This window comes from Pteropus medius, unplaced genomic scaffold (genome assembly GCF_902729225.1).
Source record: "Pteropus medius unplaced genomic scaffold, Ma_sr-lr_union100, whole genome shotgun sequence".
Classification (NCBI taxonomy): domain Eukaryota; kingdom Metazoa; phylum Chordata; class Mammalia; order Chiroptera; family Pteropodidae; genus Pteropus; species Pteropus medius.
Window position 1 is genome coordinate 3,271,451 of NW_024342475.1, and position 27,062 is coordinate 3,298,512.

General features: G+C 40.1%; 1 protein-coding gene across 1 annotated transcript in view; it reads left to right on the top strand.

Annotated features, from left to right (window-relative positions):
• The window catches only part of COL4A1 (collagen type IV alpha 1 chain), a 139,967-nt gene extending 118,604 nt beyond the window's left edge, over nucleotides 1-21,363 (top strand). The window contains exons 37-52 of the mRNA XM_039866281.1: nucleotides 873-1,012; nucleotides 1,490-1,616; nucleotides 1,715-1,795; nucleotides 2,335-2,433; nucleotides 3,528-3,578; nucleotides 4,687-4,872; nucleotides 5,526-5,659; nucleotides 7,089-7,161; nucleotides 8,007-8,078; nucleotides 9,308-9,436; nucleotides 10,407-10,505; nucleotides 11,439-11,651; nucleotides 12,574-12,751; nucleotides 16,446-16,560; nucleotides 17,770-17,942; nucleotides 19,862-21,363. Of these exons, the coding sequence (XP_039722215.1) occupies nucleotides 873-1,012; nucleotides 1,490-1,616; nucleotides 1,715-1,795; nucleotides 2,335-2,433; nucleotides 3,528-3,578; nucleotides 4,687-4,872; nucleotides 5,526-5,659; nucleotides 7,089-7,161; nucleotides 8,007-8,078; nucleotides 9,308-9,436; nucleotides 10,407-10,505; nucleotides 11,439-11,651; nucleotides 12,574-12,751; nucleotides 16,446-16,560; nucleotides 17,770-17,942; nucleotides 19,862-19,943 (1,952 nt within the window). The 3' untranslated portion in view covers nucleotides 19,944-21,363. The remainder of the gene's footprint in view (nucleotides 1-872; nucleotides 1,013-1,489; nucleotides 1,617-1,714; nucleotides 1,796-2,334; nucleotides 2,434-3,527; nucleotides 3,579-4,686; nucleotides 4,873-5,525; nucleotides 5,660-7,088; nucleotides 7,162-8,006; nucleotides 8,079-9,307; nucleotides 9,437-10,406; nucleotides 10,506-11,438; nucleotides 11,652-12,573; nucleotides 12,752-16,445; nucleotides 16,561-17,769; nucleotides 17,943-19,861) is intronic.
• The last annotated feature ends 5,699 nt before the right edge of the window (nucleotides 21,364-27,062 follow it).

A 27,062-nucleotide genomic window follows, 5' to 3' on the forward strand; every position in this document is an offset into this window, starting at 1 on the left:
AAAAAAAAAAAAAAAAAAAATAATCACAATTTAATAACATAAAACGTGGGCTGTATACCATCAACTTTTAATTATCTCCAAGTGATTATCTAGGTGACTGTTATCTCACCAGGAGATGTTTCATTTTTATTCAGTTTCGTCAGCACGAGAAGCTCACGCTTCTAAAGCTTTTTGATATTAGCTCGGAAGAATCCCCTGGGGTCTCCTGCCTCAGTTCTGAGCTGACCTCAATGCTTTGCCATCAGCATTTGCTCCAGTGACAGCTACCGGAGTAGAGGCACATGAGGCAAGGCAGAGAGCTCAGGCCTCAGATTGGTCTGGGTGCCAGTGCTTCTCAGAATTCACCCAGGGAAGGGAAAGTGAGAACGAAGCCTGCCTCTCTAACTCCTCTCTGAGTTTTCACAAGGTGCATTATGGTTTTATTTGACATGTAAACATCTAGGTTGCTGTTTAGGCCTATTTATAAATAGGTTTGGCTACCCACATATGCTATGAAACCAAGTATACATTTACTCTTCACGGCCTGCCTCACGACCCCTCTGATTCGTTTGAATGATGAGAATTGATTGTAGAATAAAGAACATAGAAGCCATTTTTTTATACTGTTGTAAAAGTAAATATGCTAAGCAGTTAATGGATTTCTTCTCTCTTTTTGTGAAATGATTGTCTTTAGAAGACAAGAGATATGTTTTCTGGTGTGTCTCTAATGTGATTTGGGTGACTGGCATCTGCCTGGGTGACCTACAGACTGATAAATGAAGGGTTACTTGTTCTTTGACCTCATTCTTGGCTGGTTGTCAACAGTGCTTATTTACTATTAATGTTAGCCCCTTCTCATCACACATTTAAGTTTCAATTGTTTGTATTTATAGGAACACCTGGAGAAAAAGGTGTGCCTGGAATCCCTGGCCCACAGGGGGTCCCTGGCTTACCTGGAGATAAAGGAGCAAAAGGGGAGAAAGGCCAGGCAGGCCTACCTGGCATTGGAATTCCAGGACGGCCAGGGGACAAGGTAACAGCATCCTGCATGGAAACCTTCCTTTCCATTCATTTAATAGAAATCCTTTATGAGAACATTTTAAGAACTATGTCAGCACATTAAATGAATCATAACGTAGAACAGTTTACCTCAGTTTATTCTGATTTGCCTCTTCTCGCCCCACCCCGCTTCTATGCATTACCCCTTCCCAAGGAAGAATCTGGAAACTTGTTAAGAGGCTAAGGCAGCAAGCTATCACTAGAGAAAAATGGGAGTGGGGGAGGGCGATGAAGAACATGGGAAGTAGAAACAGACAATTGACTCTTTTGCTCTGGGTTTCTAGTTTTTCCCGTTTTAGCCACGGACTTGGATTCTCTGGTTAGAAAGGTGGAAATGAACTCTGCAATGCAATATTCATCACACCAAAATGTATAAAATTATCCAGAAAGTGCCTACAGGCACATTTCCAGGGACAGATATGAAATTAATGGGCCCGATGTTTACTCACAGGGAGATCCAGGGATAGCAGGTTTTCCAGGAAGTCCTGGAGAGAAGGGAGAAAAAGGAAGCACGGGGCTCCCAGGCATGCCCGGGTCTCCAGGCCCCAAAGGATCACCAGGAAGTGCTGGCTATCCAGGTGGGTGAGCTGGAGCCTCCCCCTGAGCGTGAGGTTCAAAGACGACAAAGAAAAACTCAAGGACATGGGCATTCTGGTATTTCGTTTTTTTTCTTTAGGAAGCCCTGGGTTACCTGGAGAAAAAGGTGACAAAGGCCTCCCGGGATTGGATGGCATTCCTGGCATCAAAGGAGAAGCAGGTAGAGACCGCTTTTTAGAACAGAGAGGGTCTCGCGGAGAAGAGGCCAAAGGGATGGCCTAGGAGATGGGACATCAGATTTTCCGGGGAGTTTCCCTCACAGATGGCAGGTTGTGGGCCCAGGCGTCGCTGGGTGACCTCTGGATAACCAGAGGCCAGCCGGGCCCATCCCCTTTACTTTTCAGATGAATAGACTGGGCTTATGAGGTTGTACAGGGCCTTTCCAAGGTCTGGCCACCAGTTAGGAACTAGAACCCAAGTCTCCGAACTGGTTTCATAGTAGTTCTAATTGGTTACAGGAAGGTTTTACATGTTTGGCAGGAGAGTTGGATGTCCTTTGTCTGCACTCTCACCAGCCTATGGGGACTGGGGAGCAGTGGTGTCGCTAACAGCGTGGAAGGTGTTAGAAGGGATGTCAAGAACAGCAAGACTTAGGGAAGCCATGCGTACCCTGGGGAATAGCTCCCTGGAGCATCTTTCACGTGAACCAGGCCTGCTGCAAAAGGTTCCATGTACGACTGATTGACCTTTCTCTTTGAGGTCTTCCTGGAAAGCCTGGCCCTACAGGCCCAGCCGGCCAGAAAGGGGAGCCTGGCAGTGATGGAATTCCGGGGTCAGCAGGAGAGAAGGGCGAACCAGGTATGTCAGACTCCCATTCCCTTTCAGAATGCGACTCTTCTCTGGAATAAACATCTCTCAGAGACCTATAGACCATGCTAAGTGACCAGAGCTGGGTACAAAGTGGCATCTATGCCATACGTTCTTACAGCTATTTAAACACCAGTATGGACAAGTGGAGCAGGCTGGGATGAGAAAAGGGGACAAGGGTTGTTCATTTATTCCACAAATACTTGTCGGCACCTATACTTGAAACTGTCTGAGCATTCAGTGGTCAGTGAAAGAGACACACATAAAAAGTCTAGACCACTGCCTTTTCTGCCTGGTATTTCTCTCTTTAGAAGAGTGGTCCTGGGAATATTTGCTTTTCCTTGAAACTGTTCCTGTCACTAACGGAGGGATGCAACTTGGGCAAAAGTACTAGCTAGCGGCAAGTTCCGATGATACAATCACATAGGTAGCGATACTATAGCAAGAGGGTGACACACACAGTTTGAAAGAGGTTCCCTGGGTCAGGGCGATGGAAGGAAAGAAATATCACTAGGGAGGAGCACCCAGGGAGATTTATTACTTTTAGTGTGAGCCTCTTTTTTTAAGTTCATTTTTTCATTCTATACACCTCATGCTTATATTATTTGTTTTCCTATAAAAAGAATTCATGAGAAAATGCCTCTATACTTCCTTCCACCCACTTAATCTTCCTGCAAGCCCTTTACTCACATTTGCGGGCTCCCCAGTGTCTGCTACCCCAAATGTCTCTGGCTCTTCCAGTCCCCCTTGAGAATAGATGTTAGTTGGATGGTTCTCTGAAAAAAGCCAATTTGTAAGTCTCCAGACAGTAGTAGGAAATAAGTACTCATTTGTACAGATTATTTCTGCTAAATGGTCCTGAGCTGAAAGGTGCTTAGAAAAAGTACTAAATTACAAGCATCTGGTCAGAGATATCTTAAGATAACTGTAGGAATGTAATTTTATTCCCTCCGTGCAATTAACTAATTCCTATGTGTTCTACAAATGGTATAGGGTATTGGTACTGAGTTGATACTGCTTTGTGCTATACCTGCAGATCCACTGTTTTAGGAAAGATAAACACTGCTTTTCACCCTATCTTATAGGTTTACCCGGAAGAGGATTCCCAGGGTTTCCAGGGTCCAAAGGAGAGAAAGGTAACATCTGCTTAATGTGTTCTTTCTTTTCAACTAACTGCTGGTGAACACGGTGGAAGCAGAACAGGGCAAACAGTTGTAAGGAAGCAGTTGGACATGGATGATAGATACTGGGTCTGGGACAACCTAATTGACATATTCTGCTGGCCTCTGATAAAACACCATACAGTGCATTGCGTTTTAGGTTTACTGCCTTATGAAGCAGCAGGGGGAGAATCAGGAGGACGAGCCTTATTGTCATTTTAGGTGATGATCCTATTTCCTTTCTTTCTTATTTTTTTTAATTACCATGAAATCCTAGAATTTTTGTATTTTATTGGTAAGTTCTGGATAATATATTTAATACTAAACATGCAGGGTTTTTTTTTTTTTTCCTAAAAACTTTTTCTTAAAAAAAACCCCAAAACTTTAAAATGTTTATTTCCACTGACATTCAATAAACTGTACATATTAAAGGGTACGGTTCGATAAGTTTTGATATATGTATATACCTGTGAAAATATCACCACGTTCAACGTATCCGTCACTCTAGAAGTTTTCTGTGCTGCTTCGTCATTTCCCCCTGCCTCTTCCTGCCCCCAGCCTCCATCCTCAACCAACCATTGATCCACTTTTTGGCGCTATAGATTAGATTGCATTTTCTAGAATTTTACATAAATGGGATTCTACAGTATTTTACTCTTTTTGTCTGTCTTCTTTCACACAGCAGTTAGTTTGAGATTCATTTGTGGTGTTGCTTAAGTCAATAGTTCGTATTTTTTTCCTTATTGAGTAGCCTTTTATGGTGTGGCTATAACATAGTTTGTTTATGCATTTCCCTGATATTGCTTGCAGGCTTATCTAAGCATATATTCAAACGCCTTTGCTGTAGAACACTTCCTTTCAAAAGTATATAGAATGGTAGCTGAACTTTTGTGTCCAAAGCTCACTCTTCTTCAGGCCGACCTGGGTAGGAGTCTAGCGTGTTATGTAATAAAAAGAAGGGAAAAGAGCACTCGCCCCAGTTCTCCTCCTGGTGCCTTCTGGAAGCCCCTCCCCGCCGCTCGGTGCCCTGGCGTTTCTCTTCTTCTCTGCCTTTCTCACATCTCAAACTATTCTTATTGTTTAGGTTCAAAGGGTGATGTGGGTTTCCCAGGATTAGCTGGGAGCCCAGGAATTCCTGGATCCAAAGGAGAGCAAGGATTCATGGGTCCTCCGGGGCCACAAGGACAGCCGGGATTGCCTGGAGCTCCGGGTCGCCCTGTGGAGGGGCCCAAAGGAGACCGAGGTCCACAGGGACAACCTGGCCTGCCAGGTAAGGACGTCTAACCAGAGTCAGAGCTGGGACTGGAACAGAAGACACAAACATACACAGCGTGAAAGAAATTTGAATACATAAATTCTCGGTTAGGTTTTTATTTAGAAGTTTGCAGTATTTTATTACAGCTTGAAACTGTTTAAGACTTTGGACCTCTTGTATTTTAGCCTTCATTGGGTCAGTGCTTTTCTTGTGTCCTTTCTGCCGAGGAATTTAGTGTAGATGACAAGGAATTAGAGAGAAGAGAGAAAGGACATTATAGAAAAAGACTGGCGCACAGATGCCACCTGTTGTGGTTGTTGAAACCAGACGACCATCTGGTGCGCCTCTCCCCCATGACCAGGTGACTGTAGTACAGCACAGCTGCTCTTAAACACAGCAGCACAGGGCATTTGGACACTGAGATTGTGGCGTTCGTATCAACATTTTCTGTGCATTGAGCAGATCAGGTTCTTCCTTCTAGAACCGGCCTTGATTTCTTCAGAGCTCAATATGGTGTTGTTGTGTGCTGTTGGGGACAGTTGGGTGGCAATTGTTGTCATATACAGTTGGGAACAATTGAGTGGTGGTGATAACAACCACAGGCCAATAACACTTGTACATAAAATTATCTTCTAACATCAGTGTGTGACTTTTGTGTCTCCCATTAGGGCCTCCTGGACCAACGGGGCCTCCAGGGCTCCCTGGGCTTGATGGGCTGAAAGGTGACAGAGGAAACCCAGGCTGGCCAGGGACCCCTGGTGCTCCAGGACCCAAGGGAGACCCAGGATTCCAAGGCATGCCTGTAAGTTGTCCATTTGTAGGTCTTGTTTTTGAGAAGGATCACAAAATAATATGCACGTATGTGTGCATACATGTGTTACACTCCCAAATCCTCTCTGAATCAGTTCCTTCTCTCTTGCCAGTGACCGGCCATCTTTATTGGCATCACAGTAGCAACTATTAAACATTTTTTAATCATCTAATTTTACAAGAAACATTAAAGGGAAATGTTATACGACTCGAAATCAAAGTTCAATTTGTGGGTTTCAAAATCTACTTACAAACTGGATGTAAAAAGCAAGCCTCAGTAACATAGAATTATACTCCCCATTTCCAGTACCAATCATGGCTGTCTCTGTCTCGATGTATACTTATTTATAAAGATGTGTACACACACACACAGTTGACCCTTGAACAATATGATTTCGAACTATACAGGTCCACTTATACATGGATTTTTTTTTCAATAAATGTGCAGTTGGCCTTCTGTATCCCCAGGTTTTGCATCCACAGATTCAACCAACTGTGGATTGAAAACTATTTTTGATCCGCAGTTGGGAATTTGCAGATGTGGAAGATGGACTGTATGCGTTGTTCTATGCCATTTTATATAAGGAACTTGAGCATCCTCAGATTTGGGTATCCACAGGGGTTCCTGGAACCAATTACCCAAGGATAATGAGGGACAACTGTAGTGAACTTTGGGAGGACTCAAAAGTTATACATGGATTTGCCTGTGCAGGGGGCCAGCACCTCTACTCCCTGCGTCGTTCAAGGATCAACTATATATATTTTTGCATGTTATTTTGGTTATGACACCTTTTAAAATATGGTAAAACAGAGAAACAAATATATGTAAGAAATAATGCATTTTTTTTTATATTTTGAGAAATAAACAACTATGTTGAAATAGCTAGAAAATGAGATATTTTGAAAATACACAAATTTCCTATATGATAAAGAAAAATAATCCTACATTATTTTTTATATTCTTTCCATATTTAAAATTACTTTTCAGATAAGATATAGAGCTAATCTAAAGAACACTATGCTTGAGTGTTCGGAGGAAAGTGTTCCAGAAAGGTAGACTGGGGTTGATAAACTGATATATTGCCATGGCAGATGTTTAGGGAATTACAACTCTGTCCATAGCATTGTGCTGTGGAGTGGGGACAGCAGGATATAAGACTTGCACCTGTTCTGGGAACTTATCATGTAGGTGGACAAGCAGAGGGGACACTCTGAATGAAGTAAATTGATTCAGTTGCCTCACTTAGACACACACAGAGGTTTTGACATTCATTTTACATAATTTCAAGAAACCATTGGTCCACAGAGACACTTTGCAGAACATTGAGAGGCTGTCCCAGCTTCTCGATGATCAATTACTTGAGAGACTTATCATTCATCTCTTGAATGATTCCCAACTGACATTCTCTTTGTGTATCTAGGGGATTGGTGGCTCTCCAGGTATTCCGGGTTCTAAAGGTGACATGGGACCTCCAGGAGTTCCAGGATTTCAGGGTAAGACAATAAAAGAGATGCTGCTTAAAAACACATTACCTATTACCAGAACATCCTAACCACTGGTACTGTCATATTGGTAGACCTGGCATAATTACAGTATAAGGTATTGTTCTCTTCAAATTAAAAATGCCATTTCTGTGTGACAGCCTGATTTGTATAATTCTATGAATGGCTGTATAAGAACCTTCTGATTTTCTTACTAAGAATCAGTGGATCATTTGCATCTCATTATTGGAATAGCAATAAGAAGTCAGATTTGGCCATTCGTTAATTTATTCATGTATTAAGCAAACATTTAGGGGATGCTAGCAGCTTCCAGGCACTGAGGTTTTTACTGATGAATCAAATACATATGAATGAAAGGTGAATAAAATAAATTTTCAGCCTGCAGTTGTCTTGTAGTCTATTTGGGGACATGTGTGAACCAAAAAGAGTATCACATGACCCTTCACAAATGGTTGTGACCATTTTACAGCTTGTTGCATGTTTGGAAAAATGTGACTCTTGGGTTCTAGAAAGAAGAGTTTCATCAAAGTTTTACATATCTGACTAGAAGTAATGCTCTTTTCTTCCATAAGCCTAAATTAGAAAATGTTCACTGGGAGTGTATGTCTGTGTATGTAATATGCATGCACATATATATGTATGTGTACATGTACATATGGATTTACACATGTGTATATGCACCTGTATATATGTGTGTATACATACACATCTATTTTTATGCATCTCTATGTATACTTGTGTGAGTATGCGTGCATACACCCGCGCCTACTTACCTCCACACACACTTGTATATCTTTTGGAATTCTGTGTAAAGACAACGTTTTGCTTTCCTCCAGGTCAGAAAGGTCTCCCTGGCCTTCAGGGAATTAAAGGAGATCAAGGAGACCAAGGTTTCCCTGGAACCAAAGGTAAGAGAATTTTTTATGTTGGAGGGTGCCTTATGGATGACTTGAGGAAATGAGAAAGCCATGGAACTCACAGAATGAGTGTGTTTGGTTTATATATGTCAAAAGATTTGAAGATCAGTAGAAAACAGCTAACCAGAGTAGCTTGTCAGGATTAGTGTTTGGCTAATCTAGTAGACATTTTTACCAGTGATTTATCTTAAAATTCAAATTTGTTAAATCCACGAGATAAATCCAGTGGGAAGGGTTAAATCCACGAGATAAATCCAGTGGGAAGGGTATGACAGACTCAAGATTCACAAAATTTCATGGACTCTGAAGGTAGACTGAAATCAACCACTTAAAGTTGTAAGAGGAATAAAATCAATCTTGCACAGACTGAATGATTTCTGGTTGGACAGTAGGGAGTTCTTAGGAAAAGGTCTCTCTTAGCATCTCCATCACTAGGCGCCAACAGTGAGCAGTGGCTCCAAAAAAACACAGGATAATCTTGGAGGAAAATAGTTTAAGTATGGCATGCATACTGTTTTAGTCTCTGCTGGCCAGACCTTATTTCTAGGGCTGTGTTTCATTTTGAAAACCATGTTCCAAGGGAGAGAATGAGCAACTGGAACACACTGAGAAGTGGAATGTTGGGAAGGAAATGTGTGTGGAAGGAGTGAGAGAATTGGGGATGTTTGGCTAAAGAAAGGGAGACTGAAACAGTCCTCAGAATCCCCTGCAAACTCCATGTTGTTGCTGCGCATATTTCAAGACCTGTTGTGCAAAAGAAGGATTAAATTTATTCATCATTAAAAGTTAAGACCAGTGATTATAACGTACAGTGAGGCAGATTTTGGGTAGGTATGAGAAGAAACTTTCTAATTGCAAATGTGGGAGCTATTCAGGTTAGAAGCAAGATGCCTGGGAGAGAATGAGCTTCACCAACAGGTAGTGTTCTAGTGAGGGCCAAAGGTGGTTGTCGGGGAGTCTGGAATTGGGTGGACAGTTTGTACTGATGACCCCAATGTCTGTTCCAGTCTCAAGGATTTGGGATTTTAGGTGAAATAATAAAGATGTGCAGATACATGTTTGTCTTGTGAGGATCCGATTACTTGTGTTTTTAATAATGATTTTACACCTGAGAACATTCCATTTGGATTGCTTTTCACTTTGGACTCTCCTCCTAAAGCTATTTCTGCTCCTCATATGTTGACAGTGAAATTGATCAGTGGTACCCCTGATTCCCACAGGTCTTCCAGGTGTCCCTGGACCCCCAGGTCCTTACCATGTCATCAAAGGGGAGCCAGGGCTCCCTGGTCCTGAGGGTCCCGCAGGTCTGAAGGGGCTTCAGGGACCTCCAGGCCCCAAAGGACAGCAAGGTGAGAATAACTGGGCTGGGCAGGGGAAGTGTGGGGGGTTATGAAGGAATGGGGATTCTTCTTTTCATCCACATGTCTAAAATCAAAGTCTCTGGATAATGACTACATAAACATATTTGAATATGGCTTTCTTACCCTCTTTTAATGTATATCAAAACCAAATGAAGTTTTTGAGTGGACTTTAAAAAGCAAGAACAAAATACAGGAATAACTAGAGGGACATACAACTTAACTTATCTATGTTCACTTAGAAAAACATGGCTGAAAGGAACCAGATCATCTTCCCAGCTAGGAAGTAAGGGGTGGCAAGAAGCAGCAATCCAGAACCATAAGAATTGGTGCTCTTGGTAGTTGGCTAGATGCTCTACCAAACTGGCAAAGACTTGTGCTAATTTCTGTTGTTCCCAGACCCTAACCTAGAATATTTCTGTTTATTTGGGCTAAACACTTCTTATTTCAAGAGCTATGTAAGGGGTGGATGGGAAATAAAAGAGAATGGAAAAACATTTTGAGTTGAAATGTTAAATTTAAACTACCTAAGATTAAACTGTACACATTAAAACAAAAAACTTTCCATGTCAGTATATCTGTTGCTTAAAAATTATTTGAGACACTGGAATATGGCCAAGGGAGAAACACTTGAGAAAATCTCTCCCTACCCTCCACATAGCCTGTCTTTTCCAAAGTGATCTGGCAAACAATAACAATAATAGCCAAAAACTAGGGAGAACTCTGAATGCGATGATGAAGCACACTCCCATTCAAATGTCAATTTGGCAGTTGCCCTGGTGACATGTATACAAGGTTTCACAGGAAGCAACTCTTGGTTCTCTGGGAAAACATTCATCTGCAGTCTAAGGCCTTATGCTTATCTACCAGAAGGCTAAAGAAGACATTTCAAAAGGAAAGAAAATGATACAGCCTACTGCTCTCCAGGACCAGATCACAAATTCTTTTTCCCTTTCTTTAGGTGTGACAGGATCTGTGGGCATACCCGGACCGCCAGGTAGTCCCGGGTTTGATGGTGCTCCTGGCCAGAAAGGAGAGACAGGACCCTTTGGACCTCCCGGTAGGTTTGCTGCAGCCTCCCAATCTCATTACCCGTTACCTATATCTTTGGGTTAGAAGCAGTAAGCCTAGGCATGCAGAAACTTGCAAAATGGGGATGAAAAATGTCACTTGAAAGGTTTCTAAAGAAGTCTGTTTCTTAGAAGAAATAGGATCGTATAGAAGAGCTGAAGTGTTGTCATCACTTTTTCTGTGTAGAGAGACAGATGTTGATCAAAGCACAGTGTTTTCCAGATGTTGTTGGTAGAAGGCCAATAATGGTGGCCCTATGTAGTTTCCTATGAGGCAAGCAGGCTGCAGCTACAGAAATTCTCTTTTAGCAATGGACAAGGGAAAGAAGATGATAATGCCAGTGTTGACCAAAAGGCCACTGTCCGCCATGGGGTAAAGTTAATCTGCTTTCCTGAGAAGTAGGATCTCAAATACTCCATAATGATTGAGATGCTAAAGGCTGAGGGCATCGAGTAACTGAACAAAGGGCACAGCCCAGCAGAAGGTCTGTGAACAGTTTCACAGACAGCATAGTTACCCCAGGGGACCAAAGGGCCCACTGCTTGGGAGCTTCTGCATTGTCCTGTTTTTATGCGCAGACTTTGGGCTGATATGGAAGGGAAGCCATCTTAAAAGGAAGTTGTTATAATAATTCTATAACAACCCTTTCTTAGAGGAGCCCCAAAATGCTATAGGCAAGAAATGCATGGAATCATGTCCTTTATTCTATTTATTCATATATTCTTTTTCACATGTTACATTTATTCATTGGACTAAGTTTTTTGAGCATCTGCTTTTCCTATAAAACATCTCGAGATGGTATGTAAAAAGAGAAAGTTAAGACAGCAGGAAGAAGGCCTATTATATTTGATCGGTCTTGCTTGAAGCCTTTCAGGTGAACCTGTTTGTAACTAGGGAAACCAATTTCTCTTCTATCTTCCAGGTCCAAGAGGATTTCCAGGACCACCAGGCCCTGACGGGTTGCCAGGATCCATGGGTCCCCCAGGCACCCCATCTGTTGATCATGGCTTTCTTGTGACAAGGCACAGTCAAACAATAGATGACCCACAGTGTCCTCCCGGAACCAAAATTCTTTACCATGGGTACTCTTTGCTCTACGTGCAAGGCAATGAACGGGCCCACGGGCAGGACTTGGGTGAGACATTTACAGATGCATGAATTCATCCAGCAAGGATTTGTCGAGTGCCTTGGTGGTGTAGTGCTGTATTCAGCTCTGGTCCTGCAGTTCAGGGTGCCATGAGACCTAGTTAATGAAAAGAGGGGTTGGCCCTGTTTTCTTTCATCCTTGACAAATGAGCCATCAATTTAACAGCTACTATATTACTAAGGGAGGCCAAGAAAATGTTAAGGCTGAATCTTTGAAAATTTTAAAATTAATAAAACATTTGATCTTATCTTCAAATTTCACATAAGGTCAAGATTTCTTTACTGTTGCTCTTTCAAAAAATGTTCCATGGTATCCTGTCCAAAATTTTCTGCATGTTCTAAGCCCTGTCCCTCTATTAGTTAGGATTGGCAGAAAGCTCATGTTTGTTGTCATTTTCTTAGTTCCCTCCAAACATCCTCCACCAAATTATGTTTTAATGTGATACATCTCTAAATTTTACTGAGTTTGCAAACAAGAAGGAGCTATATAAAGAGCATCTCTGCATTTTCAGCGAAACTGTCATTAAAGACACTCCCCAGTATGTTGCTTTCCAGAGTACAAGGAGCCCCATGTTAAATTCCTTCTAGAATTCACTTCCAGGAGAAAGTTTCTCTCTGGTGATAAACTGGTTCATTTCCTTTAATCAAAATGCCCTACATAATTCTTTATAGTTTCCCTTTTGCTTTGATTACTTTAAATTTAATTAAATGCTCATTTACAATCGTACTAGTCTATTTGGTATATTCGCTTGCTTCGATCTGTTTATAAGTTTAAAAATTTCTTTGCATTTCAGTAGTTAGAATGAATATATGTCTTTCATTATTAGCCAGCTCAAATCCATTTTGCATAGAGGTAGACTGTGATCGAGAAAGCAAATACTTCACGTTGTCTTCTTCCCTTGCACCTCCAGGCACAGCTGGAAGCTGCCTGCGCAAGTTCAGTACAATGCCCTTCCTGTTCTGCAATATCAACAATGTCTGCAACTTCGCTTCCCGAAATGACTATTCCTACTGGTTGTCCACTCCAGAGCCCATGCCAATGTCTATGGCACCCATCGCTGGGGACAATATTAGACCGTTTATTAGCAGGTGAGTTGAGCGTTTGTAGGAGAAGATATAAAATTGAAAAAGGAAAATTGCTTGTAGTCTAGACAGAGGTTTTTTTTTTATTCCCCCCCCAAAAACATTTAATCCATTGCCATTCAGTCTATTAATTGTGATACCTGAGTTTTATAATAAAAACCAGCCATAAAAATCATTCAATATAAAAGTGAGTTATCCTCTTTAAATATTATAGTGCAAAACCATGATGAGATAATACCCATGTTGCTTTGGAACAGAATTCATATCTCAGGTGACTCACTGCAGTGGTTGTCTTTCCTCCCATGAGCAAAGCAATGTCGCTGGGATCCTCAGGGAGCGTTAGAGCAGTGTTTTCAACTGTTTTTCTTAAGTAATTATCTCCCTAAGGAATCTTTCAAGACCTTTTCCTGAATTGCCCCTAGCCCCATGAAATAAAAAATATAGTTAATTATTTTTAATTACAGTAAAATATGCAGAACATAAAATTTGTCATCTTAACCATTTTTAAGCATACAGTTCAGTGGCATTTGATGCAGGAACTCAAATATGGATGTGAGGCGGTCCCCATGAAGTTATAATACCACAGACACACTGTATATCTATATTTTATACATAAAGTGATTGCATAGATTTATTGTATACATCAAAATGTGTACATAGTCAGATTTTTCTCATAATCCTCTCCTCCGCCAACTTTTACTGTCTTGGTGTGTTTGACTGAGCGACTTCCCAAATTAAGTGCTTTCCATACTAATTAATACCTGAAATGTGTTTTCAGGTCCTTAAGAGTCTGCCTAGGAGTAAATTAGATGGAAAATTGAAGTTATTGTGACTGAAAAGCACATGATTGTCCTATCTTTGCTTCTTACCTTATAATTAAAAGTTGATTCCTTAGTTATAAGCAAAAGTAAATGAAAAGTGCCAAATAAACAAATTCATTCGACTAAGAAGCTATTCTATAATTTTACTTTTACATGCTAAGATAATAAATGTTAGAAAGAATACCAAGACAGGACAAATTTGCCCTGGGAAAGTGAGAAGGAAAAAGAACTTAAGCTTTTCTATATTCCCTTTAAAGAAATAGCAGCCTTTGAATGTGGTATATTAGCTAAGAAGCGTCGTGCAGTCACAGGGAAAGGGAGCAAGAGCACTCGGAGCCAGCCCTTGTGTTGGGCTAACAGTATTGTGGCCACCAGTCACTTGACGTTTATTCAGGGGAAGACTGGATGGTTATGGCGTCAGTGAGCCCAGCATGTAGGAAGGCAGGGCCTGGCAGATCACAGGCTTATTAAGAGAATTGTACCACGTAAGACCCAGAAAGCTGGGGAATGCTGAATACATAAGAAAATCATGAGTTTTTGATTGCCTTACATTAAGGTATCTCCAATGTTCTTTGATTTTTTCTTTTGAGCCAAAAAAAACTTATTTTATGAGTCTTCAATGGGAAAAATCATACGTTACACTTCTAGAGTAGAATTTTTCAAAATGCAGAAAATACTTTACATGTGTCAGTAAAGGTCTGTCAACTGTTCCATTTTGAGACTTTTCTTGCTCAGAACCATGCTAGGTGTGTGAGAAGGAAAACTAACCACTTTTGTGTTTTTGTTTAGCTTTCCTTGGACAACAGGTAGAAAATTATTTTTCATTTTTGTTTCCTATTTACCTTTTTGATAAAATTGACATTTGACCTTGATTTGGTGGAAGACACAGGGGTTCTGGCATGCTTGGAATTTTCCAAAAACAGGTTCTCAGAAGACTTGTGTCTTGGATTTGCTTTTCTTTGTGGACTCATTACTTTCAGTAAGATACAACTGGCTCTGTAAGCATGACTTGTTTAAATGTCCCAGTACTATACATTTTAGGCTCTTTACACCTTTCCGTTAACTGATTCATAGAAACTCAACATTAAGGGACCTTACAAGTCACATCCTTTAAGCCTGCTACTCCTTAAGCCATATATAGCTTGATTTTTTTTTTTTTTTTTTTGAAATAATGCTGCTGTTTTTCCTGGTCTCTGCACAAGCAGTTGTCGATGATTATGTAACTTAGATTTCCATTGATTTCTCAGAACTTACATGTTTCTTCTGAGGGCTGTCTTTTGGGGGAAATCCTGAAGCTTAATTTTACGTATAGTAAATAACACAAAATCCTTCATTTTAGGAAAAAAAGATAATAACTTTTAAGCTTTCATCCTGAGAATAGGGCAAAATCTCCTAAGCACTTTCTGGCTTTCTAAAGACAAGAGTTATCATAACTACCAATTAATTGTTGTAGCAGAGAGACCACTGGTTTGAGAGCAAGAACTGAGTTCTAGTTGTGGCTTTGACACAACTAACTGTGGCCTTGGTTTCCTCATAAATTATATGGGGAATTAGACTGTATGAATTTTAAGGGACTGTACAGCTCATTAACTCTGTGATTCCTGCTTCCTAATCGCCGAGCTGATGGAGTTAAGACCACCTTCTCTACAGCCACTTGAATCCCCGTAGCCCAGAGGGAGCCTTTCCTCCACGCTACATTTCTGCTCTCTGTGTCTGGCAGACAGATGGTGGCAGATGTATAAGGCCAATTTCAGTAACTGTTGTTTAACTGAGGCTTTTAATTCATCTGCATTTGTGTGAATAAAATAGAAAATTGCACACCACACACATATACACACACACACACACAAGTTCATGGAAAATCGAATGACTAATTTAGGCCCTGTTCCCACTCCTCATCCATTTTCATGCAAATGTTCCAGCACAACTAGGTGTAATTATTAACACCATTTATAGTCATTTATCAGCATTGTTAACACTCTGCTCATTTTGTGACTTGAATATAATTATTTTCCTGCTGGTGTTTAATTTTTTTTTTTTTGCAAAACATTATCTCACCATCAAAGGGTTCCCTTAGTTGAGTGGGTCTGAGTCAGAACATTGTGGGTTGTTTTAATTTATTCTTGGGTACAGTCCCAGTGGCTGAATATGAGGCAGCCTGGCTTGGGAAATGTCTGTCCTGCAGAAGGGGAGAGGGGTGTTCTTTGGGACTTACACCAGCTGCAGCAGTGGGTCCTGCTGACAGCCTCTGCCTGGGGCAGGGTCTCCTCATTGGTCTGTTGGCTCCAGGTCTGGAGCAAGTCTCCTGGAGGAGACTCTTGTGGACATCCAGCCTTGGGTGCACTATTTGTCTTAGTGACTTTAAGTCACTAAATATATTTCTTATATCTTAGAAGATTCCTAGCTTAAAACAAATTGCTGCATTCCAGAGGTGGTTGTACTTGGATTTCAACAAACTTTAATTGTTTGCTGAAATACTTGTTCATTGTTGCAGAATTGGAAAACACTGAAATGCACAAAGGAGAAAACAAAAAGCAAAAGTCACCTGTAGCCCAGTCCCTCCAGGTAGATGGCCACTGTTACAACCTGACCTTCCCAAGTTCTTCCCCCAACAAGGCAGATGATTAAATCACGAGTGTTGGGTCTATTTTTGAATTTAATATTATAATACTGAGACGAGCTTATAAAACCAACAAGAAGGCTTTAAGGCTTAGAGTCCAGGCAGTGGGAACGTTATCCATTTGACAAATATGTAATTGAATCAGAAAGATAGAGTGAAGAGATTGACTGCAAATAACGGGAAAAGGAATAAACTAGTAAAGGCTTTGTCCTGGGCCTTCCCTTCAGCTGCGCTGAGTGTCTGCTTTGGTACCTTCCAGGTGTGCGGTGTGTGAGGCGCCAGCCATGGTGATGGCCGTGCACAGCCAGACCATTCAGATCCCGCCTTGCCCCAACGGGTGGTCCTCACTCTGGATTGGCTATTCCTTTGTGATGGTAAGTGGTTGGAAACTCCGTATTTCCCTGGAACAGCCACTCACTAACACCCCTACCTCTTCTCTCAGAATGCCACCAGCCTCTCAGTTCTGTGGATCGCGCTGCTGAGGCTGGTCTTCCCTTAAAACCCCAAGAGCCCGGCCTGCACTGCTCGGGACAGCAGTAGTTCCAGTGCTCAGCCAGTGTCCTCCTCTTGTCTTTGGAGTGGCTGTTTTGGGACTAGGTAGCTGGAATGACATGATGACATTTCCTAGAGTCAGGGAGAAGAGGAGAGGAACATGCATGTGGGAGGTACACAGTTACTAAAACACATGCAAGCCCGAAAGCAGAAGCTTGAGTCAGGAAGAGAGCATCTAAATATTGGCTAATGGCATGCTGCTTCCTCCGGGCCAGTCAGGAACCCGAGTGTCCATACCCTTCACATGGAGTGAGACAGCTCTCCTATCACCTAGCTGTCTCAGATGCCAGACCCCTTGGATGTTCCTTTCCCCAGAAAAACCAATTAAAACAGGAAACATGGTACCTGTTTGAGACCCCATTGTAGTTTCTCATTTTATTTTATTTCTTTAATTAAAGTATCGATGGAATATATGAAAGCTCTGAACTTATAAGGTCAGATTATACTAGAATAACTCCCAGTCAATGATCCTACACAAATACTTTCCACATCACCATTATAAGCCATTAGACCAAAATGCAATTTAACAGTTAAAATTGTAGATATTCATTTCTCTCTTTCTAATATAACAAATATAAGATTTTGGTTATCTTATATAATTTTGTTTAGAAAGTCTGATTTCACATCGGTTGGTTCCAGCATCATCTGCACATTTAGACTGTTGTGCCAGGTCCCAAGTTGGAAGAGGTTTCAATGTTTCAAAAATGAGACATAGTGGGGACAGCATTTCTGTAAATTCTCATGAAGCTGGATCAGTCATCTCCTGTTGTGGGAGGAGTGGTTGGTTGATTTCTGAAGCTGTGTCGAGTACTGACTGCCGTGCCCAGTGAGTGGAGCAGGGACTGGCTTGCAGGCTGTGGGCAGTGTGGGGATGAGTATGTTCCGTGGTGACTGCATGAGGCAGAGAGAACTGAAGGGAGCACCCTGGCAGAGAGAACCGAAGGGAGCACCCTGGCTCGTCCCTGGGAACAGTGACACCCTCTTCTATTCCGGGTGGGAATCGCTAACACATGGTCATATTTATTCTGTAGCACACCAGTGCTGGTGCTGAAGGTTCTGGCCAAGCCCTCGCATCCCCTGGGTCCTGTCTGGAAGAGTTTAGAAGTGCACCGTTCATCGAGTGCCACGGTCGTGGAACTTGTAATTACTATGCAAACGCTTACAGCTTTTGGCTTGCCACTATAGAGAGAAACGAGATGTTCAAGTAAGTTGGAATGACTCTCTTTCGCCGGACCCTCACCCCCTTTCATGGTTTTTATTTTAAATCACTTATGATCCATATATCTTCCAGTGCAAAGTCTTAAAGATAGTTATAAAGCAATAGTTAGGAATGCTTCTTCCACATGTAGTAATGAATATTTTATTCGGTTCTATGGGGCAGATAACTGAGACAATTTTCATAGGCAGAGCTTAGATGACAGGCTTAATTCTTTCATTAACTAAAAAACCGTGGAAGAAAAAAAGGTCATTTTTCATTTTTCTGGGTGAATCCACTAGAATACAATTAAAGCAATTAAAAATCTTCAAACAGAGCTTTTAAAAATACGGTATATTTAACACTCAGAGAGGGAAGTGAACAGCATCCATTTTCATCGCATTCGCAACGCTGAATTTAATGTGTTGTGTGAGTTCTGAGTGACTTAACAAGACTTTGTTTTTTAGACCCATGCAAATAAAAATTTATTTCGGTACAAATGCAGCTGAAATCAAAAAGGAAGACCTTTCTTTCCTTTCATTTCATTTACCAAAATTTCACCTTTAAAACAACTGTCTCAAGTGGCTGCTGACCTTGTGGAAGTTAAATTGGAGGCTGGTCTGGTCTGTAATGGACAGGAGCACCTAATGAGTCCTCTAGCCTTTATTTAAGACCAGTTGCAGCCCCTGCTGGAGCAGACACAGGAGGCCTATGTAGTCTGAATAATTACATACTGTTCCTTTCCAAAATAAATGCTTCTTACCCCTGGAGATAAGCCTTCCTGTCTTTACCTTTTTGGAGAAAATCTTGTGGCACTCTGCTATGACCCTATCTCTTTGTAACTTAGATTATAAAAGGTGAAGCAACACACTCACCATTGGTCATTCTTTAAGCATCAAAAAATTACCAGGTGTCTAATTATTAGCTTACATGAGATCTTTAGGCAACTGGAAACTTGGCATCAACTCCAAAGGTAGAATTAACCAGTCGTTACCAAAATGAGCACTTGGTACATGCTTCAGCGCCTAGAGCTTTGCATTATAGGGTAAACAGGTAAAAATAAGAGTATTTTTGAACCAGCATCCTGGTACGATGAACTAAAAAGCCTTCTTAACAAAATTAGGTAAGATCTCATTAACTTAATAGTTAATTTGGGGGTACTAGGATCTTCATCAAAAGTTGCTAAAACAAAGCAGCCACAATTTTAGGGCAAAGTACTCTTATTATATGACTACTCTAATTTTAATAGAATTCGATTCGTGTCAATTTTAGTTTGGACTTCACCTTTTCAACAGTCAAAATAAGGTAGAATTTCAAAGATCAAGGAAGCAGTCATGGCACTAAATGTCTTCCTCTCTCTTTGGCCTTCGGTCAGACCACCTGCATATAAATCCTTCAAATTTATGAAAGGATTTTGAGATCTAGTTAATTATTCCAGGTTTGTTGTTCATTACATCATTCCACAAATATTTAATGAGTACTTATTATGCGTAAGTGTCTTTTTCTTCCCCTGGAGGAGTTTATGATCATGTTGAGAAGACAGAAAGTTAAACTCTAGCTCAAGGAGGCTGGGGGGTGCAGTGGGGTGTGGTTGAGACTTTGCAGCCAAATAGACGTGCAGTGATGTTAGCTGTGTCCTTACTTGCTGTGTGCTCCTGGGCATGTCACTAACCTCAGGGCCCGAGATGGGGCACGAACATGATAACTTGTATCGCTCTATGCGTCATGAAGGCCATGTGATGCCCCCAGCATGGTGCCCGCTCAGAGTCAAGTCCGGCTGAATAATGGTGGCTATTTGCCATGGGACTGGGGCCGGTGACTGCTTGATCCCTTGGAGATGTCCAAGTAGGTGGGAAGGCTGAGGAACTCTCCTGCCTTTCTGACAAGCGGAGAAGTGACAGCTGGTTGGTTTCTGTGTTGCATTTTAGGAAGCCCACGCCGTCCACCTTGAAGGCTGGGGAGCTGCGTACGCATGTCAGTCGCTGCCAAGTCTGTATGAGAAGAACATAATGAAGCCCGGCCCTCAGCTAACGTCACAACATGGTGCTATTTCCTCCTGTTCCCCTTCCTCTTTTTTTAACAGCAACGAACCCTAGAAATATATCCTGTGTACCTCACTGTCCAGTATGAAAACCGTAAAGTGCCTTATAGGAATCTGCGTAACTAACACACCCTGCTTCATTGGCCTCTACTTGCTGAAGGAGAAACAAAGACATCGATAAGCTGTCAATAGTGACATACCAAATGGCACTTTTGATGAAATAAAAATATAAGTCTGTTCTACAATCCAGTGCACTGATGTGTAAAGTGAGAACTCCATCAGAAAACCAAAGGGTGCTAGGAGGTGTGCGGGGCCTTCCATACTGTTTGAACACCCGTTTTCATTTTTGTATGATAATAGATTCATTTATCACCCCCAGATGAAATGTTTGTTTGTGTCATTGTCTAGCTGTTTCAAAATTCAGGTCCCTTGATCTGTACAAATAATAGTCATGTAAAAATGGTGTTTCAAACCTCCAAATGTAATTACGGGCTCAGCAGCCGTATTTTCCAACTGCCAAATATACATTTAGGTCTTTCTGCTTCGTGTGGTACTACGCAGCTGCTTTTGCAGAAATCACAAGTAACCTGTGGAATAAAGATGGTCCAAAAGTAGGCAGAAATTAAATATATATATATTTTAGTAATTTATATAGATGTCAGCAATTAGGTCAAGTTTTTAGTTTCGGTTCCACTGTTAAAATAAAGCTTACATAGTTTCTTCCTTTAAAAGACTGCGTTGTCCTTTAACATAGATTTTTAAACACTAAGGTGCTGAATGTGAAACGTCAGTTTTCACTGTTCACCTCCAAACCAACAATTGTGTGTTGCCAAAACCAAGCCCAGGTTCATGAATATGGTGTCTATTACAGTGAAACATGTACTTTGAGCTTATTGTTTTTATTCTGTATTAAATATCTTCAGGGTTTTAAACACTAATCACAAACTGAATGACTTGACTTCAAAAGCAACAACCTTGAAAGGCCTTCATTTGATTAGTATTCCTCATTCTGCAGCCTGATGCGAAAAACAGCTCTGTTGAATCAAAATATCAGTATTTTTACATGTAAGCACATTCAGGCGGCTTCCTTGGTTTTTCATGAGCTGTGTTCAGACTTCAGCAGGGGAACGGATGGATTGCAGGAGAGCAGAATTGGACCACTATGCCTGAAATGACATTTCACTAAAAGTCTCCAAAACGTTTTTAAGACTACTAAGGCCTTTTATGTACTTTCTTTAAATGTGTATTTCTTAAAAATTCAAATTTGTAATAAAACTATTTGTATAAAAAATAAGCTTTTATTAATTTGTTGCTAGTATTGCCATAGAAACGTTAAAAGAAAAGTTACTTCACTAGCCACTAATAAATTTGTAAGCTTTGCATAACTTAGATTATATTTAGTTTGCAGTTCTTCCAAACAAGAGTCATAGACTGGGTATAATTTACAGGAAGTACGACAAAGAAAAAAGCTTGATCTTCTCCTTCTTCCCTCCCTCCCTCCTTTCCTTCCTTCATCTATCCATCCAGGCAGCCAGTATCCATTTGTCCATCTCTTCATTCATTGTATGTATACCGAGGGTTTGCCACTTTTCAAGGAATGGTTTGTTGCAAGACAAACAGAAATGAATAACACATATATCTAGCCATTAAAAGCAGATCCTTTAGGGGTTAGAAATGAGATAGTAGTTATGCAATGGATAGGTTTGGGGCAGAGGGGTGGATTTTAAGTCTTAATAAAGTAGGAAAGAAATAACATGGCAGATTTCTTTTTCTCTGGTGATCTAAGCTTCAGTTTAAACTTGATCAAAATATGATCCATGGAGGAGGAGCGTGATATTGCATACTCGAGAAAAAGCTCTAAATATTGTAATGTTTGTGGTTATTATACCCAACAGAGCTATAGTGAGGATGAAATGGGATAAGCTACAAGCATGACAACACAGTGCTTCATCAGGAGACATCAGTCAGGTAGAGTTTTGATTGCTTCCCTCCCATCCTTCATAAAACTGATGAAGAGGGGTCGTTTGCTCTCCTTAATATATAGTATATACATAGAAGAGAAGAAAACTGAAATCTTTAGGCTCAGTGTCTACTAAAGTTACTGAGAAATATAAACACCTTTGTTTCTGTGTGTAAAACTAATTTATCATAAATTATCATTTATTATACACAGTTTGCTATATATAGGAAAGTACAAAGAAGATAATATGATACCTTGAATCTCAACATTCAGATCCTGTGTATATTATATTTGTTATTCTGAGAGAAGTTTTAAAGTTTCATTTTTAAAAATATCCTACAGTAAAATTGACTTATTTTGTTATATAATACAGTTCTATGAATTGTAGCATATGTATAGGTTCACATAACCATTATCGAAATCAGCACACAGAAGAGTTACATCACACCAGAAAACTCCCTCAAACTCTTGCATTGCCACCAACCCTGGCAGTGAACTTTTCTCCATCAATATAGATTTGTTTCTTTAAGAATGGAATAATAGAATGTGTACCTTCTGAGACTGTCTTCTTTCACTCAGCATAATGCATTTGACATTCACCCAAGTTGTGTGTACCAATAGTTTGTTCCATTTTATTGCTGAGCATGATTACATTTTATAGATGTACCATGCTTCATTTATTTATTTACCTGTTGAAGGACATGTGGGTTGTTTCTAGTTTGAGGTGTTTATGAATAGAGAATAAACATTCATGTTCAGGGTTTTGTGTGAACATAAGTTTCTTTCTTTAGGAAATACCTAGTGCTGGGATTGCTGGGTCATATGGTAAGTGCATGTTTAATGCTAAAATAAACTGCCAAACTATTTTCCAAAGTGGCTGTACCATTTCACATTTTTACTAATAATGTATGAAAGCTCTACTTGCTCCACATCCTCACCAATGTTTCGTGTCATTAGTATTTTTTTGGTTAGTTGTTCTAACAGGTACGTAGTGTCATTTAACCATGGTTTTAATTTGCATTTCCCTCATGGTTAATGATGTTGAACATCCTTTCGTGCATTTTTTGGTCATCTATATATCTTTTTCGAAGTATTCATTAAGTCTTTGCTCATTTAAAAAATTGTTTCATTCTGTTGCGTTTTGAAAATTTTTTGGATATTCTGGTTACAAGTCATTTGTTGGATCTGTGATTTGCAAATTCATCCTCTTAACAGTATCTTTCACAGAGCTAAAGTTTTTAATTTTGATGATGTCCAATTTAGCAATATTTTTTCCTAGGGACATGTTTTTTTCTCCGATTTAAGAACTCTTTGGTTAACCCCAGGTCACTTAGATTTTCTCCTGTTTTCTTCAAGAAGTTTTATCATTTTACATACTATATTTAGATCTGCCATGCATTAAATGTTTTTTAATGGATGAAATTCACACAACTTAAAATTTATCATTTTAAGGTGAATAATTCAGTGGCATTCAGTACATTCACAATATTGTGCAACTCCTATCTACATCTTGTTCCAAAACATTTTTATCATGCCCAAATCCAATGCCCACTCAGCGGTGACCCCCTTACACCCCCAGTCCCCACACTGGCAACCACCAATCTGCTTTTTGACTTGATGGATTTACCTATTCCGGATTTCATATAATGGGATTATTTAATATGTGAATTTAGGGTCTGGTTTCATTCACCTCCCATAATGTTTTTGAGGTTCATCCATGTTGTAGCGTGTATCATTACTTCATTAATTTTCATGGATGAATCATTTTTGTATGTATACATTACAATTTTTTATCCATTCACCCATCGATAGACCTTTGGGCTTGACCTTTCGGTTACTCTCACTAGTGTTGCCATGAACATGGATGTACGTGTATTCGAGTCCCCATTTTTACTTCTTTGGGGGGTATGCTTAGGAGTAGAATTGTTGAATCTCATGATTCCTCTATGTTTAATTTTTTGAGGAACTGCCCAATTATTTTTCACAGAAGCTGAACCATTGTCCATCCCTAGCAACAATACATGACAGTTCCAATTTCTCTACAACCTTACCAACACTTATTTTCCATTTTTTGGGTATAACCATTTTACTGAGTGTGAAGTGGTTTCTCATTGTGGTTTTGATTTTCATTTCCCTAATTACTAACGATGTTAAGCTTCTTGTATGTGCTTATGGGCCATTTGTGTGTCTTCCTTGAAGAAATGTCTATTCAAGTCCATTGTCTATTTTAAAATGGGATTGTCTTTTTGTTGTTTAGTTGTAAGTTTTTTTCTATATTTGGGATACTAAACCCTTATCAAATACATGGTTTGCAAATATATTCTTCCATTCTGTGGATTGTCTTTTTACTTTTTTGATTGTGTCCTTCAATGCACATTTAAAAAAAAATTTGATTAAGTATGGCTTATCTATTTTTCTTTGGTTGCTCATGCTTTTGATGCCATCAAAGAATCCATTGCCAAACCCAAGGTCAGGAACATTGACCCTTATGATTTTCTCTAAGAATATTACAACTTTTGCTCTTATATTTAGGTCATAGATTCACTTTGAGTTAATTTTTGTATATGGCATGAGATTGGAAACCAATTTTATTTTTTCGCATGTAGATATTCAGTTGTTGTAGATCGATTTATTAAAGAGACAATCTTTTCCACATTGGATTATCTTGAGATTCTTGTTAAAAATAAGTTGGCCATAGAGTGATGTCAGAAGCATGGTGGTATGAGAAGTCCCCCTGATTTCTGCCCTTGAAGTCATAACAAGTTGAACAGCTATAATTCAACGAAAGATTTCCTGCTCAACACACAAACACATCTGAGAGATTCATGCATAGAAATATATAAAGGTGGGCAAATTGGAGCAAACAGGAGAGGAGGAAAGAGAGAAGAGCAGAGACGGGTGCCACGGATGCAGCCCAGAGCTCACTGTGAGTCTGAGAGAGGAGAAGAATCAGGTTGTAGTGTGCACATCCTGTAGCTCTAAGCACTTCTGCCTGAGCGATCAGGATATACCACAGCTGAACCCAGTGACCAGGGCAGAGGTGGAATATAGAGGTGTGACAGCTGTGTTCTAGCAGCTGCCATTGCCTGGCAGAAAACAAAGCCACAGAGCCTGGCTGCCTCCTCTGACCCTCCCATAGCTTGTCTACTTCCATCCTCCCAGATCTATCAGTGGGCCCCAGAAGAAGCTGTAGCAGTATTTGGTTACAGAGCAGAACATCTACAGCCCTAAGAACTGGAGAGACAGTTTCCGAGTGGCAGATACATATTGTGACTAATCCCAATGACATGAGTAGAGACACAGGTGTGAGGCAGCTGAGTTCTAGGAGTTGCCATAACTGGATGAAAATAAAGCCACAAATGTACGAGCAGCCTCTCTCAGCCCGCCCTGCCCCCATCCATCTCAGCGGATCTCAGTGGGGCCACCTGGGATACCTCAGGCAATGTAGCACTGCATCTGGTTGCAGGAGGCAGCACTGCGATTTCACGGGCTTGGAACCCCATTACTCACCACATTCTCCCATAGGAGTGGTGGTGCCCTGAGACCAAGACTACCTGGTCACAGGGGAGATGCCCCCTTCCCAGGTAATACGAGGCATTTGCCATCACTCACAGAGATCCAAGAAGCTGAAATACTGCAAAATAAAACACTTGCGCTCTAGCGCCACCTACTGGAAAACAAAAGAAAGATTTTATCAATCTGCTAAAGAGTTATGGAAAAAAGCAGAGTTCATTTCCATAAATACCTAGACAGAGAAATAATCCATCAAATACCATGAACAACCAAAGTAATGAGGCAGCTCAGAAAGAAAATAAAATTCTCCAGAAAATAAATTTAGAGATATGGAAATATGTGATTTAAAAACAGAATTCAAGATTGCAGTTCTGAAAAACCTCAATGAGATGCAAGAAAACTCAGATAGGCAGTTTAATGAATCCATAAATAAAATCAGCGAACAAAAGGAGTACTTTACTAAAGAGACTGAAACTTAAATAGAATCAAATAGAAATTCTAGAGCTGAAGGACTCCATAAAGGAGATGAAGAATGAACTAGTGAGCTTAGGAAACAGAGCTGACCCAATGGAAGAAAGAAATAGTGATAGTAAATATAGAAATCTAGACATGATGCAGATAGAAGAGAGAGACTTGAGAGTAAAAATAAATAAATAAATGACCTGCGAGAACTATCTGACTCCATCCGAAAGAGCAACATAGGAATAATGGATATAGCAGAGGAGAACAGAGGAAGAAGGGAACAGAGAGCCTATTCGAACAAATAGTAAACAAGAACTTTCCAAATACAAAAAGGCCTTCTCCAAGGCACATTATATTAAAACTGTCAAAAATTAATGACAAAGAAAGAATTCTCAAGGACCCAGGGAAAAGAAGTTGGTAACCTATAAAGCAAATCCCACTGGATTATCATTGGATTTTTAAGCAGAAACTCTACAAACTGGGAAGGAGTGAAATCAAATACTCAAACTGTTGAAAGAGGAATTACCAGCCAAGAATAATATATTCAGCAAAGTTGTCTTTTAGGCATAAAAGATAAATAAAGACTTTTCCAGACATACAGAAGCTGAGGGAATTTACCACCACAAGACTTGCATTACGGTAAATATTGAAGAGGATTATTCTACCCGAAACAAAGATGAAAGGATACAAAACTATGAGTAAGATGACTAACAGACAGACAAAGCAGGAAATTGCAAACCGTATTCAGAATAAGGTATTATAAACTTAAATATAACTTAAAGGTCCAAAGAGGTAAAAACATTTTTTTAAAAAGAGAAGAAGACAATTGCTACTTCACCATGGAAAGCTCACAGCATAAGTAGGGATAATTTGTGACAACAAAAATATAAAAGAGTAGGAAGTAAAGATTTGAATTTGCAAAGGGAAATGGAGGTAAGATGCATTCAGGAAAAAAAAGTACTGTATGTATGAAACTTTCTTTTTTATGAGCTTAATGGTAACCATACACACAAAAAATCTAGAACTGAGACATATCACATAAAAAAAGAGAAACAGGGAAAAAAATCATAGAATACCACCAAACTAAAATAATAAAGAAACGCAAGGGCAAAGAAACAGTGGAGACACAGAGTTATCAGAAAACAAAGGATAA